General features: G+C 39.0%; 1 protein-coding gene across 3 annotated transcripts in view; it reads left to right on the top strand.

Moving 5' to 3' along the window:
- The window catches only part of LOC111870474 (integrin alpha-9), a 54230-nt gene that overhangs the window by 1959 nt on the left and 37410 nt on the right, over window positions 1–14861 (top strand). For all 3 annotated transcript variants that reach the window (XM_023862803.2, XM_023862800.2, XM_023862802.2), the window contains exons 2-10: window positions 884–1005; window positions 2026–2132; window positions 4624–4762; window positions 7820–7908; window positions 9317–9371; window positions 10182–10280; window positions 11740–11825; window positions 13091–13294; window positions 14309–14414. In XM_023862803.2, the coding sequence (XP_023718571.1) occupies window positions 884–1005; window positions 2026–2132; window positions 4624–4762; window positions 7820–7908; window positions 9317–9371; window positions 10182–10280; window positions 11740–11825; window positions 13091–13294; window positions 14309–14414 (1007 nt within the window). The remainder of the gene's footprint in view (window positions 1–883; window positions 1006–2025; window positions 2133–4623; window positions 4763–7819; window positions 7909–9316; window positions 9372–10181; window positions 10281–11739; window positions 11826–13090; window positions 13295–14308; window positions 14415–14861) is intronic.

Below are 14861 nucleotides of genomic sequence, written 5' to 3'. Positions count from 1 at the left end.
CAAAATTTACGTCCGATTAGCCTCCTATCCACAACAGGAAAACTATCCCTGAAAGTATTCTGAAAAATATTCCAAAAGCACATTGAAGAAAGAGGTCTGCTTAACGCAGGCCAGCTTGGTTTCCGTGAACGTCACATAACAGAATAATAAAAGGGACAGGGTGGCCATCACTGATGTCCGCTAGAATTGAGTATTCACAGAAGTACACCATAGGATAAGAGCCGGGATAGTGCAGCTGGTATAGCAACTGGCTATGGGCTGGATGACCAAGGGGTATAGGTCCACGCATTCTTGATCTCTGTGATATAGGGAGGTGTGTGATCAGTTTCATGTCTCAGCCTTATATCTGAGGATGTAGCCTGCTGGGTTGCAGAGCTTAACTGGACACTGGAGAAGAGAGATTTCTGTAGTGTATATTAGTTTTATATGCATACACACAAGAAAGTAATATGATTAGTTTTGACATTTTCATGTCAATGAAAATTAAGATCATAATCATAAAGGTTATGACACTTTGGGTATTTGTCACTCTTTCAGGAATTTGCTGCCTTCATCTTTAATGTAGACAAATGAAGGCCATAGGTTCCTCCAAAATATTGGTAACTGTTCATAACTATGAAAGAGAATAATATACCATTTTGAATAAAGTAACTGTTTAGGCTTACATCACATTGTAATCAGTTTGTTAAGGTTTTGGAGACTTGATGAAAGTCTAATTTGAAAGCAAATTGTACTGAAGTCTGTTAGATAACTCTATTTTGTTAGCTTGAGAAATAAAATGTACACCAGCACCAAAATAACGGGCAAAAATGTTACCATGACACAATTCCTACTGTAAATTTAAAGCAACATTTTAATGTATCTTCACTCATTCTCTTTTTAGGGTTCAGATTGGTGCCCCTCGTGGTAATGATACCAAGCTGTATCCTGGTGTCATAGAACCAGGTGTGGTGTTCAGATGTCCTATTGCAGAATCATGTGATGCAGTAAAGTTTGATACTGCTCGTAAGTTTGCCAGTAAACTGATAATCCATCACTTTAGTTAATTGGGATGCTGTGATGTGTCATATCCCTAGTCAAGACTGGGTTCTTCAGTTTGTTCTAATGCATTTTATTGTATTGTATTGTATTGGAGAGGGTGGGTTTCCCCATGCACTTAAACCAACTGTTGGTCCATTGTGCGTCCCCCTATGATAGTCTACCAGTCTCTATTCCCTACCGGTACTGGTGCGTGTCATCAGTCCCGACTCGACCAGCGAATTCGGCCTCTAGTGGCTCAGCGGTATCTCGATGCTTCCCCCATCTACCAGAGGCGTTAGAGACTACTGTTGGGCGGGAAATGTCCTGAATTTAGCTCAGTGGTCTCCTTGGGACATGATGTTCTTTTACGTACTGTAAAGCTACGACACGGGACCCACGGCTTAAAGTCCCTCCCGGAGGACTTGTTCCCTGAATTTTTCCACCCTTAAAAATTCCACGACCTCTGCCGGGTTTGAACCCGCATACCTTGAGTCACGAGGTGGGAACGTTACCCCTAGACTACGGAGGCCGCTTAATGCATTTTAACTAATAATAAATGCACTTGACTTGTGGGCACAGTAAAACATTAAAGATATTGGTACTTTCTGATATTAATCTTTTGATTATTTAGATATTCAGTTACAGTACAGTATGCTTCTCAAAATAGAATTTAGAGGACATCAATTTTTTTAATTGCAAAAGAGATATTAAAAGATTTTCTAGTGAATAGTAAGCGCTGAACTTCATGGAATTCATTCTTCTCTCAGTGGAAATGCGAATTTATATTACATTATCCTCTTGAAGGAAAGGTTTTAAAAGTTCAATCACTCCAACAGATTCTCAGATTGATAGGGGCAGCCACAAACACAAATGTCAGCATGACACTGATTATCATGTTCAGTCATTGTAATTCTTACTTGTTAATTATTTTCATTGAATGTTTTCTTTTTATGTCACTGGATGAAATGAAAATTTACTAATTCTGGTGTGTGAATTGGTATACAGAAAATGAAAAGGAATATGGAAAAGGAAAATTGAAATACCAAGAACAAAAAAATGCAGCTTGGATTGGAGGAGCAATGGATATCCGAGAAGAGGAAGGGGATGTTGTTGTGAGTGCAACATATATACAAGTTTTGAATACCATATATTTTATAAGTTGTATGTCACAAGATCATCAGCAATATTATGAAATTTTTGGTTCTGACAGAGGTCAGAATTAAGATCACAGTCTATTGGGATATGATGCCTTGTAGTCTGGTATGTAAGTACCATTGCTTGTTCTCTCCTGAAGATAGAGGTGGTAGGGTCCATCAAAACATTGACGTGTATCTACCAAATTTGGTGGCAAGACATCCTGGAAGTCCATAATCTTATATTGAATATTGTATCTCAGTATTACTGTGATGTACAGTGCACGTATTTTAAATTTGAAGAATATGTAAGATTATGAATAATATTATTTCCTTTGATGTGACTCCATGTGGATCATTACTAACATATCAGAGGAACCTTCTGCCTCCTCCACCTTCAGGATAGAAGAGAAAGTCATTGGTAGGAAAGTAGCATGGATGTAGGGTATGGGAGTCAGGACAAGGTCTGTGAGCAAACAAATAGGAATAAGGAAAGCAGTTGTAAAGAATATTGGCTATTTAACATTTAAGAGCCTAGTGACACTGTATGGAGACCTTAAAGTGTAGCCGAGTGGCCGTGCAACACTGTATGGGTACGCACAGTCCATGCGTGCACACAGTGTTTTAAAATCTAATTTTAAGATAGAAATACTTGTTCTACTTACATTATTTTTGGGCACCCACTTTATAAGTAGACAGTCTTCCCTCCTGCATCATCTAACTGAATGCAGAGTCCGACGTCGCAATTCATGCACTTTGTCCAGATGTAACACCATTTCCCACATGAAGAGCGCACACGACACCTCACTCTCGTATTAGAGGAAGTCGGCCAGTGATGTCGAGTTGCCTCCTCTAATCGTAACGCTTATAAAGCATCACAATTTTAACTATCCACCATGGACGAAGCCAAAATTGCTAGGCCGCTGATAAATGACAGTGATTCAGAATGCGGTACAGATGACTCTGAAAGTGGCATGGAAGCAAGGGGGAAATGTGGGGCTATTCCAGGAACAGTACCTCTGTGTGGCTAGTCCAAGGTATACACAGTCAGAGTGTCTGAAGGACAGAGTACTATAAGACTTCGCCCACACTCGTGCATACAGAAAGGTTCCGGCATGACTGGAGAATGTGCAATACAAACATAAACTTCCACCCCTTTCGCCAGATAAGACATAGTAAGACAGGATGTCAGCAGCATGCACTTATACTGCAGAAACTATATGCATATTTGTGGACAGACACTCAAAATTGGGAAAAAAAATTTTGGAATCAGTGTAACAATTTTTACAGACTTTAAAATCTGTAAATTACAATATCTGATTCTATATTCTTTCTAGATAAAAGCAGCATTTATTTCGTTCGTTAATCACAAAAATTGTAGAAATCACAGCATTTTCAGTAACATGCTTACAATTTTTAATACTCTACAATGGTGGGCATTTAAATTAACTCCGGCCTGCTGCCATTACGGGAATTTAAGTGGCCCATCTCTTAAAGGTTAAAGAATCATTCTCCAAGGACAGAGTGACTGGGCAAAGTAATGATTTTTAGGGAATCGATAGGAGGTAAGAGGGAAGTCAAGAAGAAAAGAACAATGAAACAGTGCACCTCTTGTTGGTTTACTGAAACTCATTGTTTCTTCCAGTCACTCTACCCTTGTAAAGTGGCTCTTCGAAGGGCCAGTATTTCTTCATAGTTCTCCCTTCTCCTATTGGTTCATTCAGGATCCTGGTTCCATCCTCCCTGTCTCTATGGCTGTAACACATCTGTCCATCTGTCCATGCTTGGCTTACTTTCTACCATGAGGATGGAAATAGCAGGTTTCTCCAAAATGATTGTACTGATGTTCAGGACTGCATGGCANCGTTAGTTGTAGATCGTTAAATAAACCAATTAAACATCTCTACGGCGTCTTCGGTAACGCAAAACACGTTACATTATGTTAAAAGTGATTAAGACTACGTTTAGCAGTTTAAAAAAATGTGAATATTTATTATTGGTATTTGGTATCTTTCCTGCTTTTTAAATATTTTTAATCGAGAGGGATGGCAGATGCCTAGTATGCCCCCCCCCCAACTGGCATTCATGCATGGTGTCACATTCCAAAAGATAATAATCATCTTAGTCACAGCTAGTAGATTTCAAATCTTGAACGACATGTAATTATGGTTCTACAAATGTAAATTATGGCAGTGATACCTAATGTTCTCATACATGTTATCTGCTGTTGTCAGGTATGCTTCTTAAGGTAGTACTATATCAACCATTACTTTTGTGAATAATTTCCTTTTGTCACTGAACTATGCTCCGTGAAGCAGATAGTATCATTGATGCATAATGACTGGTGATCTGGTTGCTCTGTACTGTACTGTGCTTCTCAATTCTGCAGTTCAAGAGCCTGTGTAGCATGTTTCATATTGCAGTATGGGTTTGATCTGTGGAAGAAATTATATTAATTAAATGGTTTTAGGTGTGTGGTCATCGGTGGAGAAATACATACAAGAGGACTTCAATTGATTTCATGATTGGTGTATGTTACTGCTCAAAAATAGAGCAGAATATTTCATCTGCTAATGGTGTCTACAAATTATTGCCTCTGCTTAATCAAGGTAATAACTGATGCTATAAAGAAAATAAGCTACAGTCAGGAGTACTATCTTCTGGCATGTGATGCCATGCAAACTGGTACAAGTTTACCAACATTCATGTGAAACATGGCTAAATTTCTGCATGGCATCGCATCCTAGATGATAGTGCTTTTCCCAGTCTCAGCTGTGAGAATCCCAAATTCAACAAGATGCAGTCACATTTTAAAGGCTGTGTTTCTCACCATATCCGTAGCTACACAAGTGTTTTGTCAAAATAAAGTTTCTACTTCCCGAGGATAGCTGTCTTCTCATATGTGACATTTTGTAATCTGGTCTAGAGTTACCTAAGCGTTGGAGGAAACTGTTGCCTTCATCTTCAGGGTAGAAGAGTAACTACACTGAAGATGGAGACAGCACATTCACCCAAGATGTTGATAAATATCTACCAGCTTGTATGATGACAGTACTCTCCTGTGAGATTTGGGGATCTGCTGCAGGTGACTGTGGAGATTGCCAGAAGTAGCATCTAATTTACAGCTTTTTGTTTCTTACAGGAAAAACTTATGGTCTTTTGTATGCAGAATGCAGACTTTTAGTATGTTAAAGCAACTGCTGCATGTAGAAGCAATGGGCTTTGAAAGGTTAATGTTCCTATTAGACATTTCACTTATTCAGTTTTATTGGTTAGAGCATAAGAAATACATGATGGCCGCAGAAAGAGAAGCTACCCAAGCAAAAACGAGAGCCATCGAAGCAAGTACAGCCACCATATGTCTAGAAGAGGAAAAGCCGGCCACAGTGGACACAAAGCCTGCGGCGGCACAACAAGAAGAGGTCCCCTTAGTAATATCGGTCGGAGTGACAATGGCCTGCCAAGAAATGGAGGCACGTCCAGAAGAAGAGCCGGCCTCAGTGGACAGGAAACGTGAGGCGGCAGAACAACGAGAGGTACCTGTAAAAGACGCTGAAGTAATGCCGGTCGGAGGACCGAAGAAGAAAAGGTGTAGGGGCCGAAAACGACGAAATATGAAGAATCTGCCACGGGAAAATTGCAGACCCCAGAATAAATTGGCCGTCGTCCACAGAAAGGTGTCCCACCATGCAACAGTGGCATGGCGTCAGAGGAACATCTGCAATAAATCTCGGACCCGCAGAAATTATGAATCCCGGATGAAGTTGGCTGCCACCTGCTGGAAGACATCTCGTGTCGCGACAGTGGTACGACATTGGAGAAATGCCTTCAGAAGGAAACTCCCCAGGGAACCTTCAGATGCCAGTGGAAAGAAGTGACCACCATCAGAATAGAGATTACATTCTGTGCAGGACACAGGCATATGGGACGAAAAGCAGATGATGTTGAGAAGAAACCTGGAAAGGAAGAACTGGGAATAAAGAACATAGACGGCAGACAGCCGCTATGCCAGAAGAAAATGGTGCCAACCAAGGAAGCCATCGGAGGGTGTAGATCAGGAAAGCAATTGCACCTACGAGAGAGAATTTGTAAGAAGACCATCTACGAGTTTGTCAGCATGAAGATCGCAAAGCGAATGGTCAGATCTTCTGTCGGATTACAAAAAAACAAGGAATTGAACTTATGGAGGGGTCAACCCCCTCCAAAGTGGAAAAAGACACAATGGATAGAGGAGGAACCGGTAATGTAGAAACACCGGCCTCCCTAGCAAGAATGAATGAAGGCTGAATGAGCGACGAATGAATGTGATACAACTGGATCTTCAGGCACTTAACAGGAAACCGCTCGAGACGAGCTGGTCTTAAGAGGGGGAGCTGCGAGGAGTAGCCGAAACAGGAGACGCAGAAAGCACAGCCTCCAAAGAAAAGGAACGGGGGTGCACCGTTTGGCTATTCGGGACGAACAGCCTTAAGGAGGGAGCAGTGTGACATGTTGCACAATGGAGGACAACCCTTCCATACCCAGCAGCGACGTGGCGGGTGAGTCAGCGCTCCATTGTTTCCCCCCTCCACGGTGATGTAACATGCAATGCAGCTGTGACATGGGTAACAGCCAACAGCGGTACCAATTGCATAACAGGCGGGCGCTGCAACTATATAAGGGAACTACACAGCCGCCGGAGTCAGTTAAAGTGTATCAGCCCCCGAAGTGAGTTCTCAAGTCAGCAGTGAACGAGTTAGTGTGTGATAATCAGTGACAGTTTGTGATAACTGAGAAGGTATTGGGAGTGAGTAATTAAGTTGCACTTGTATAACTCCCGCGTTATAAATACGTGCAGACTACTGAGGAAAGAGTGAATGATTAGTGCATAGGGTTTGTAAATTGTGGAAACCCATAACAGTGTTGTAATTAATTGTAGCCAAGACTTGTAGGTTGTTAAATAAACCAATTAACAATCCGAACGGCGTCTTCAGTAGCAAAACACGCTACAATATTATTGTGTATGCGTAGGGAAGTCCAAATGCTTTTTAAGTCTACTTCTGTATTTTGAAAACAAAAATAAAATTAGGCTTATAACATCATCTTTCTCTATGTCTGTGTATGTATCCCCCCCATCGTTGCTAGGCTACGGGTTGGTAAACACATGCCCCACAACAACAAATACACACTACAGTTGAAGAATTGTTGGACACATCGTTTTCTGTGTGATGTGTATCATATCAGAGGAATGTAGGCAATTAGTTCTTCCCAGAAATTCTTATTTTATATATTAAATTAATTCCAAACTTTGAAGAGTTAATTCTGTGTAAGAAAAATACTTGAATCCTATTTTTGCTGATATGAGTTGTGAAAAGTTTTTTATTGAAGATGGATGATTTGCCAATTGAAAGCTTCAGCAGAATATCTGAGAATGGAAGCAACTGATATATAAACATTGACTGCAAATGATGTACAATTTTTATTACTGCATTTCTTGAGATATTTAAGCTTAGTGTGATGCAGGGGTCATTTAATGCCCACTCCTTTAATCTGATCTGAATTTAGCGTTGAGTTCTGTGCACTCACTAGCATGAAATAAGCAGTTTTTTCTCCCCCTAAATTAAAAGTTTTTCAAAAAATTACATTTAAATCCATATATAATATGTGTTGAATCTGTATTGTTATAGATATGTATACTGCTCTTGTGAATAAGCAGCATGTAGCGAACTATGCGGTGGGTCAAGCAGGGATGTCTGTTCACTTCCCTTCACATAAGGTTTGTACATGTCACATTCATAGATATCTGATAATGTATGTGTGGTAGTAAATTCATGGTTGAAGGTTGTACAATATGAGCCAATTCATAACGGTCCATCAAAAATTAGACCTCCTGTCTTCTGAGATATCATGCCATGTAGTCTGGTAGATATTTAGAAACATTCGATGTTTTAACCACAATCAGTCAATCCCCTCTACAGTGAACAAATACATAATTTTATTAATTTCATACCAGGAAAAATAATGGACATTTTAAGAGTAATATGGTTTAGGATGTGATGCTGTGTTGTGTGGAAGAATTTTAACATCCTCCCACTATCTTCAGCTGTGCTTGCTGCTCATGTCTTGGTAGTTGCTTGATTATCTTACTCCTAGACCCAGAAGGTGCAAGCAGTACATTAATGTGAAACATCAGTGAACTTCCACTGGACTACATGTCACATCCCAGAAGATAGTAATGTAATACCATTCATAAGTCACTGTTTTGGAAACCTCAGATCCAAACTGGATCTTTAAAGTTGAATTTGATCTAGGCAGAATTGGCCATCAGTGCTGACATGCCTTAAAACCCACTCACACAAACAAACACACAATAAGCATACATTTTACAAAGAAGTGAATATGGATCTTAAAATCTGCAAGCGAAGAGACCGTGAGAACCAGTAAAAGCAGACTGGTATTGGAAATATACACAGCTATGTATAGCTATGATTTCTTATATTTTTTCTTCTACCCTGAAGATGGAGGCGATACGTTCCTCCGAAACGTAGGTTAACACCACATATACATGGTGCCAAATCCCAGAAGACTGCTTTCTTCATAGTCACTGCCGTGAAAGCCTCAAATCTTACATAGTATAATAATTGTCTGTTTTTCAAATAAGCCTTCATTTCGTGATGTTAGTTCTGTGAAAGACATCCCTGACCTTTTCATATGCATGACCTTAAATTTTATTTTTGAGCCTTTTAGTATTTTATGAAGGAAAAAATGTTGCATGGTCAAATACGTTTGAAGAACACTGTACTATATGATTCATCAGTTATTCTTGAGTATTTCATAAATCATTTTTATTATTTGTATATTACCCAAATAAAAGTAATCATGATAGCTCAGCCAATACAGTGATTAGGCTACAGAGTGGAGGACCAGGGGATCATGATTCCCAGCCTTGAGACTGTCACCGGGGCCCATTCAGCCTCATATCCAATTGTTACCCAAAGTAAAGCACTCCACTATGCTGTCACTCACCTGCATCTAGTGTTGAGGTTGAGAATGCATAGAACTATATTTTCACTCTCCATATATCTTCGTGTTTTGATAATTAATTAAGTATGGGGACGACTTCACCTTTACTTTACCTGCCCAAAGAAAATACAGATTACTGTCCTAATTTTATTTTCTTCCAGCCACAGAATAGGTCAGAACTACTGATTGGTGCACCTGGAGTATATCTTTCTAGAGGTTAGTATATTAATTATTTCCTAATGATTACTTGTGCATTTATTAATGGTTTATTTAATTATTCTGTCAGGAACTCAAATTATATAGCATTGAATAACTGCATGGTTAGTGAATAATGAACTGGAGATGACGCAGAAGGAAGTGATTATGGCTTAATTTGAGGTACAGTCCTGGCATTCTCCTGAAGGGAATGAGGAAAATTACAGAAAACCTTGGTGAGGATTGTGGTCTCTGGGCTAAGATTTGTGGGATAAAATGACACACATGAAAACAAAAATATGTTTTATCATAAAATACTATACCTAGACAAGACTGTACATTATTTCTCTTATATAAAGATGCACCAGTTCTTTTCACATTTTACTTTTTATTTCATTTTTTGTGCAGGTTCTTTCTTGAGACACTCCTAACTGCTCAGTGGTCAGGAAATTTCTCACCTTTTATAGAACAGGATTTGCTGCTGTGTTCACATGTGCCTGCTACTGAAAATTATCCTGAACCAATTAAATACATTTCCCACCCTCACCTCACAACCTAATTCTAAATTCTAATATTATCCTCCCATTTGCAATTTTGTCTCTGAAGAGGTTACTGAGTTCATTCTTTCTTCACATTGATTTTTTCTAATGTCATTGGAGTTACATTTCAATTTTTCAGCTTCCATGAACTTAAAAATATTGAGAATCATTTTGGATCTTAGTTTTGGCACTGTTTGTATATAAATTTGTCAAGGGTTAATGAAAAAGAATATGCAGCACTAGAGGGTTGCTGTTTTACAAAATAATGAGTAATATATTTTCTTTATTGCAGGAGCATCTATTCATTATGCAGTATTTCAAGCAACAGACTGGAGTGTGACTGAGCAAGATACTGTAAATATAAGAGGATTTTCCAAAATGAAATATTTTGGTTAGTTGTACATACTTCCACAAAGAGGCATGTAGTTAATTAGTATAAGTATAGTCAAACATTTATTTGATAATTTAACACTGTAAAAGTAGTAATAATTAATTGTGAATGGGAACAAGCCAGAGAACCTAATCCATCAAGGTAGAAGAAGAAGGTAGTAATAAAAGACTGTGTTCATTCACCATGCCACTGTGTGTAATTAATCTGAAGGTAAACAGGAAGGGAGTGAGAAAAGATATATATTTTTATATTTGATGCCTTGATAATTTTCTTTTCTCACTTTTCACGCTCTGCATACTGAATAGACTGACTCAGAGTACTTCACACTGGAAATGCTACAGCTGAAGAGTTGGACTCATTAATCGATTAATACAGAATCTCTGTCAAAAGATGGGATCAAATGTGACATACTGATGTCTAAAGGAAAGGACAGGCTTTCACATGACCTATACTTGGTGTTGTTAGAGCATCATTTGAGGAGTACTCTTGAGTTTTCAGTGCAACCGTGTTTGTTCCAAGTGGCTTTGACATTACTATATCCTCAATGGCAGGGCTTGGCAGTCAAAGGATTAAACACAATCCCATCATTTAAGTTTCCTCCCTAGCAAAGAAACACTTTCTGACGTCTGTCAACATGTTACAAGAAATTGCTTCCTGTCACATATTCTTCTGTCATAGTCAACATAAAATATTGTATCCTGATAATAAGCTGAACCCAAGAGCACAGCGAAAGACCAAAGAGCTGCCACACAAATTTATTTTGTTGACCTTATCCAAGTGTTATTACCATTTTGTCAGTTTATATGCAGTTAAAAGGTTATATGATGTGTCCTCTAGATTCCCATGCAAATAGGGAATTTATTTTGGGATGTGACACTGTGTAGGCTGGTGGAAGTACATTGATATTGTGGATGAACATATTATCTCCATCTCCAGGTTCAAAAAGTAATCCAAACAAGTAATGGGCTCTCAGCTTGCTGTATACTTCTTGCTGGTTGGCTTGCTTTTCGACCTAAAAAATGAAGGCAGTTTGTTCCTCTTAAATATTGGGAACTTCTGCTACACTACAGGGCATCACATCCAAAAAGATGGTACTCTTCATATTTATCACTGTGAGAACCTCTCATCAAATAGAAAATTCCGTATTTATTTCAAATGATAAAAAGTGGGCCTTTAAGCCTTAATATAACTTAATGTGATTTAATTGATTTCACCTTCACATCAGGTTCCAAAAGAATGTCACTGCATAAATCAGAATGGTTAATAATTATGTAATTGTATTACAAAGCAAGATATTGGCATGCTTTAAGGGTTTCGTGATGTAATTATTTTTGTATATTTAACTGAATGTATTAAGTAATTTAAAACAAATATTAATCAAATAATATTAAAAACATTGCAATTTAGAAACCTGAAATAGCAAAGAAAGGTATTAAATAATCGTTTATACCTGTTGCAGGTTATCAAGTCAGTTCTGGAGAGTTCTTTCATGGCAAAAGGTTCTATGTAGCTAGTGGCCCTCAAGGTGCAGATAACAAGGGGAGTGTAAGTTTATATTTGGTTGATACACTGTTTATTACTCAGTGTGGTGGGATAGAACATGAGAGATAGCTGAAGATAATTCTGAAATACCATATCCTTTTGAGAAGTGAAATAAACTGAAAAATAAAATATATTATATGAAATTAACCAACTAACTAATTTCTTTGAGCTGAGCTTTCTTGTAAAGCTGCCAATTGTGTAGCTGCTCAAGAGCTTCCCAATTAATGGAAGCTGAAGGTTCATTACCATGTTCACAAGAGCCCTCCACTGGTCCCTATCCTGAGCCAGATTGATCCATTCCATATCACCCCATCCTATCTCTCTGAGATCCATTTTAATATTATCCTCCCACCCAAGTCCTTGTCTTCCTAGTGGTCTCTTTCCTCCTAGCTTTCCGACCAATATTCAAGATGTATTCCTCTTCTCCACCATTCGTGCTACATACCCTGCCCATCTCATCCTCCTTGACTTCATCATTCTAATTATACTTTTTTTTTATTGCTAGTGGGGTGGGACTAAGTCCCTTGTACTGCAGCCACTTCTGGCCTATTGTATCAGCCTCAGATGATAGGTGAGGGTGATTGTGGAGCAATTGGTGAATGAAGATGGGCAGGGGAAACCAAAGTACTCGGAGAAAACCTGCCCCAGCGCCACTTTGTCCACCACAAATCCCACTTGACCAGACCCGGGATCGAACCTGGGCCACCCTGGTGGGAAGCCAGCAACTAACTGCTTGAGCTATGGCATGGCCCTTCTAATTATACTTGGCAAAGAGTACAAGTTATGAAGCTCCTCATAATGCAGTTTTCTCTAACTTCCTATCACTTCATCTCTCTTTGATCCAGATATTCTCCTCAGTACCCTGTTCTCCGACACCCTCAGTCAATGTTCCTTCCTTAATGTCAGAGACCAAATTTCACGCCCATACAGAACCACAGGCAAAATTGTAGTTCTGTATATCCTAATTTTTGTTTTTAGACAGCAAATGAGAAGACAAAAGGTTCTGGACTGAATAAGGAAAGTAAATATCTAAATAGAAAACAGAACAATTAGAATAAGTAGACCATTAGAAGGAAAAACTATTAATATATTCTCCCTTTTTATTCTTCAGAGTTCAGTTTCACATAATACTGCCTATCCCCATTTATTTGGTCATGAGACTGGAGCCATTGTGTTTAGTTTTATTCCTGTGCTATAATAATCTACAACACTGTTTGTCAAACCAGGATTTATTCCATGAAATTTCATGAACTCTGTCACAATTTCAGGTATATATTTATAGAAAAGAAGTGGGTGTACCATATATGGTAAAGAAGACTTTGGTTGGGGAAAAGGTTGGTGAGTTTTTTGGAGGAAGCCTTGCAGTAGCAGATGTTAATGGTGATGGTCTGGATGATCTGATAGTTGGAGCACCCATGTACACCATTTCACATGATGAGGGCCGAATTTATGTCTTTATAGCAAATTCACAGGTAAGATATATTCTGGTAAGTATTGAGGATGAGAATGATGGTGATGGTGGTGGTGGTGGTGATGTTGAGGAGGAGGAGGAAGAGGATAACAACTATGATGACGATGACAGTAGTGACTGTATCGGATTTTTCTATCCAGTCACTAGGAAAGTTATGATTAGTCTTCTGAGATGTGGTACCATATAGTCTGGTACACAGGTGGAACCTGCTGCCCCCATTTTCAGAATAGATGAATGAACCTAGCAGTATATGACATAGTGACAGATGACCAGGTTGCATTGGTTCATCCACAGCCTTAATTCCAATCCTCCATATCCTATATCACATACCCCTTTTTCACTATTCCTCCAGTGTTCATTGCTGTCTACCAGACTACATGGTATCACATCTCAGAAGGCATTCATTTTCATTTACACTAAGCTGGAAGATCACAGGTTTTATTCCCGATGAGGTCACTCATGTTTTTCAATTGATCTAATCCTTCCAGCCACACTATGACCCTGGGGTTGACTCAGCCTCTAACAGAATTGAGTACCAGGAATCTTCCTGGGGTAAAGGACGGCCAGCCAACATGTAAGGCTGACAACCTCACTGCCATCTGTTAGTTGATTGTCTAGAAAATGTGGGAGCCTCTACATCTCACAACCCTATGGGCCTCCAGGGCCTGTTACAGGGATAGCCTTTCCTTTTTTACATTTTTTTGCTGTAAATGACATTTTACAATTTCTGAGACAATTAAACAGAATCAAGTGAACATGCCAGAATTGTTATGTTGCATGTTCATTTCATAGCTTGAAGTGTGCAGTCTGCTGGGTCTGGCAGAGTCTGACATTTTAGAATAATACGCTGCCTCTGGCATGTCGGCTTCTCTTTGAACTACATGGTGTTACAACGCAGAAGACCATATTCATAATCACTGTCATGAAAATCTCAAACCCACCATTTTATAACTTGTTTAAGATCCATTTTACTGCCTCTAATTTGATAAGATCTCTTCATTTAACTTATTTCCAGTCTACAATGTTTAGTAAAGCACAGAAGATTGATGGCAGAAACCAGGGTGCTCGATTTGGAACTGCAGTTGTTGCAGTGGGTGATCTGGACAAGGATAAATTTGCTGGTGAGTTATACAAATATTCTGTTGGGATTTGATGCCATTGTAGTTTTGCAGACTGGTACCAATCGACCAAAATGCATGGCATCTCATCCCATCCATAATCTATAAATATCTTGTAAGATTTTAGGTTTTCACAGCAGTTACTATGATGAAAGCAGTCTTCTGGGATGTGACGCTGTGTAGGTATTGTGTTAACCGATGTTTCGAAGGAATGTATCGCCTTCATCTTCAGGGTGAGCAATCCGTGAGCACTTGTTCTTGCCAGTTCCTTGCTTGCGGAGTTTCTTCTTCTTTCTTCTACCCTGAAGATGGAGGTGATACATTCCTCTGAAACGTTGGTTAACAATATCTACACAGTGCCACATCCCAGAAGACTGCTTTCCTTTTTAAATATCTTGTTTTAAAAAATGCTGTGTGTAAAATATATAAGTGAAAACCCCATCCAATATT

Source organism: Cryptotermes secundus, unplaced genomic scaffold, assembly GCF_002891405.2.
Source record: "Cryptotermes secundus unplaced genomic scaffold, Csec_1.0 scaffold2534, whole genome shotgun sequence".
Lineage (NCBI taxonomy): Eukaryota > Metazoa > Arthropoda > Insecta > Blattodea > Kalotermitidae > Cryptotermes > Cryptotermes secundus.
This window is presented reverse-complemented; position numbering and strand designations above follow the sequence as displayed.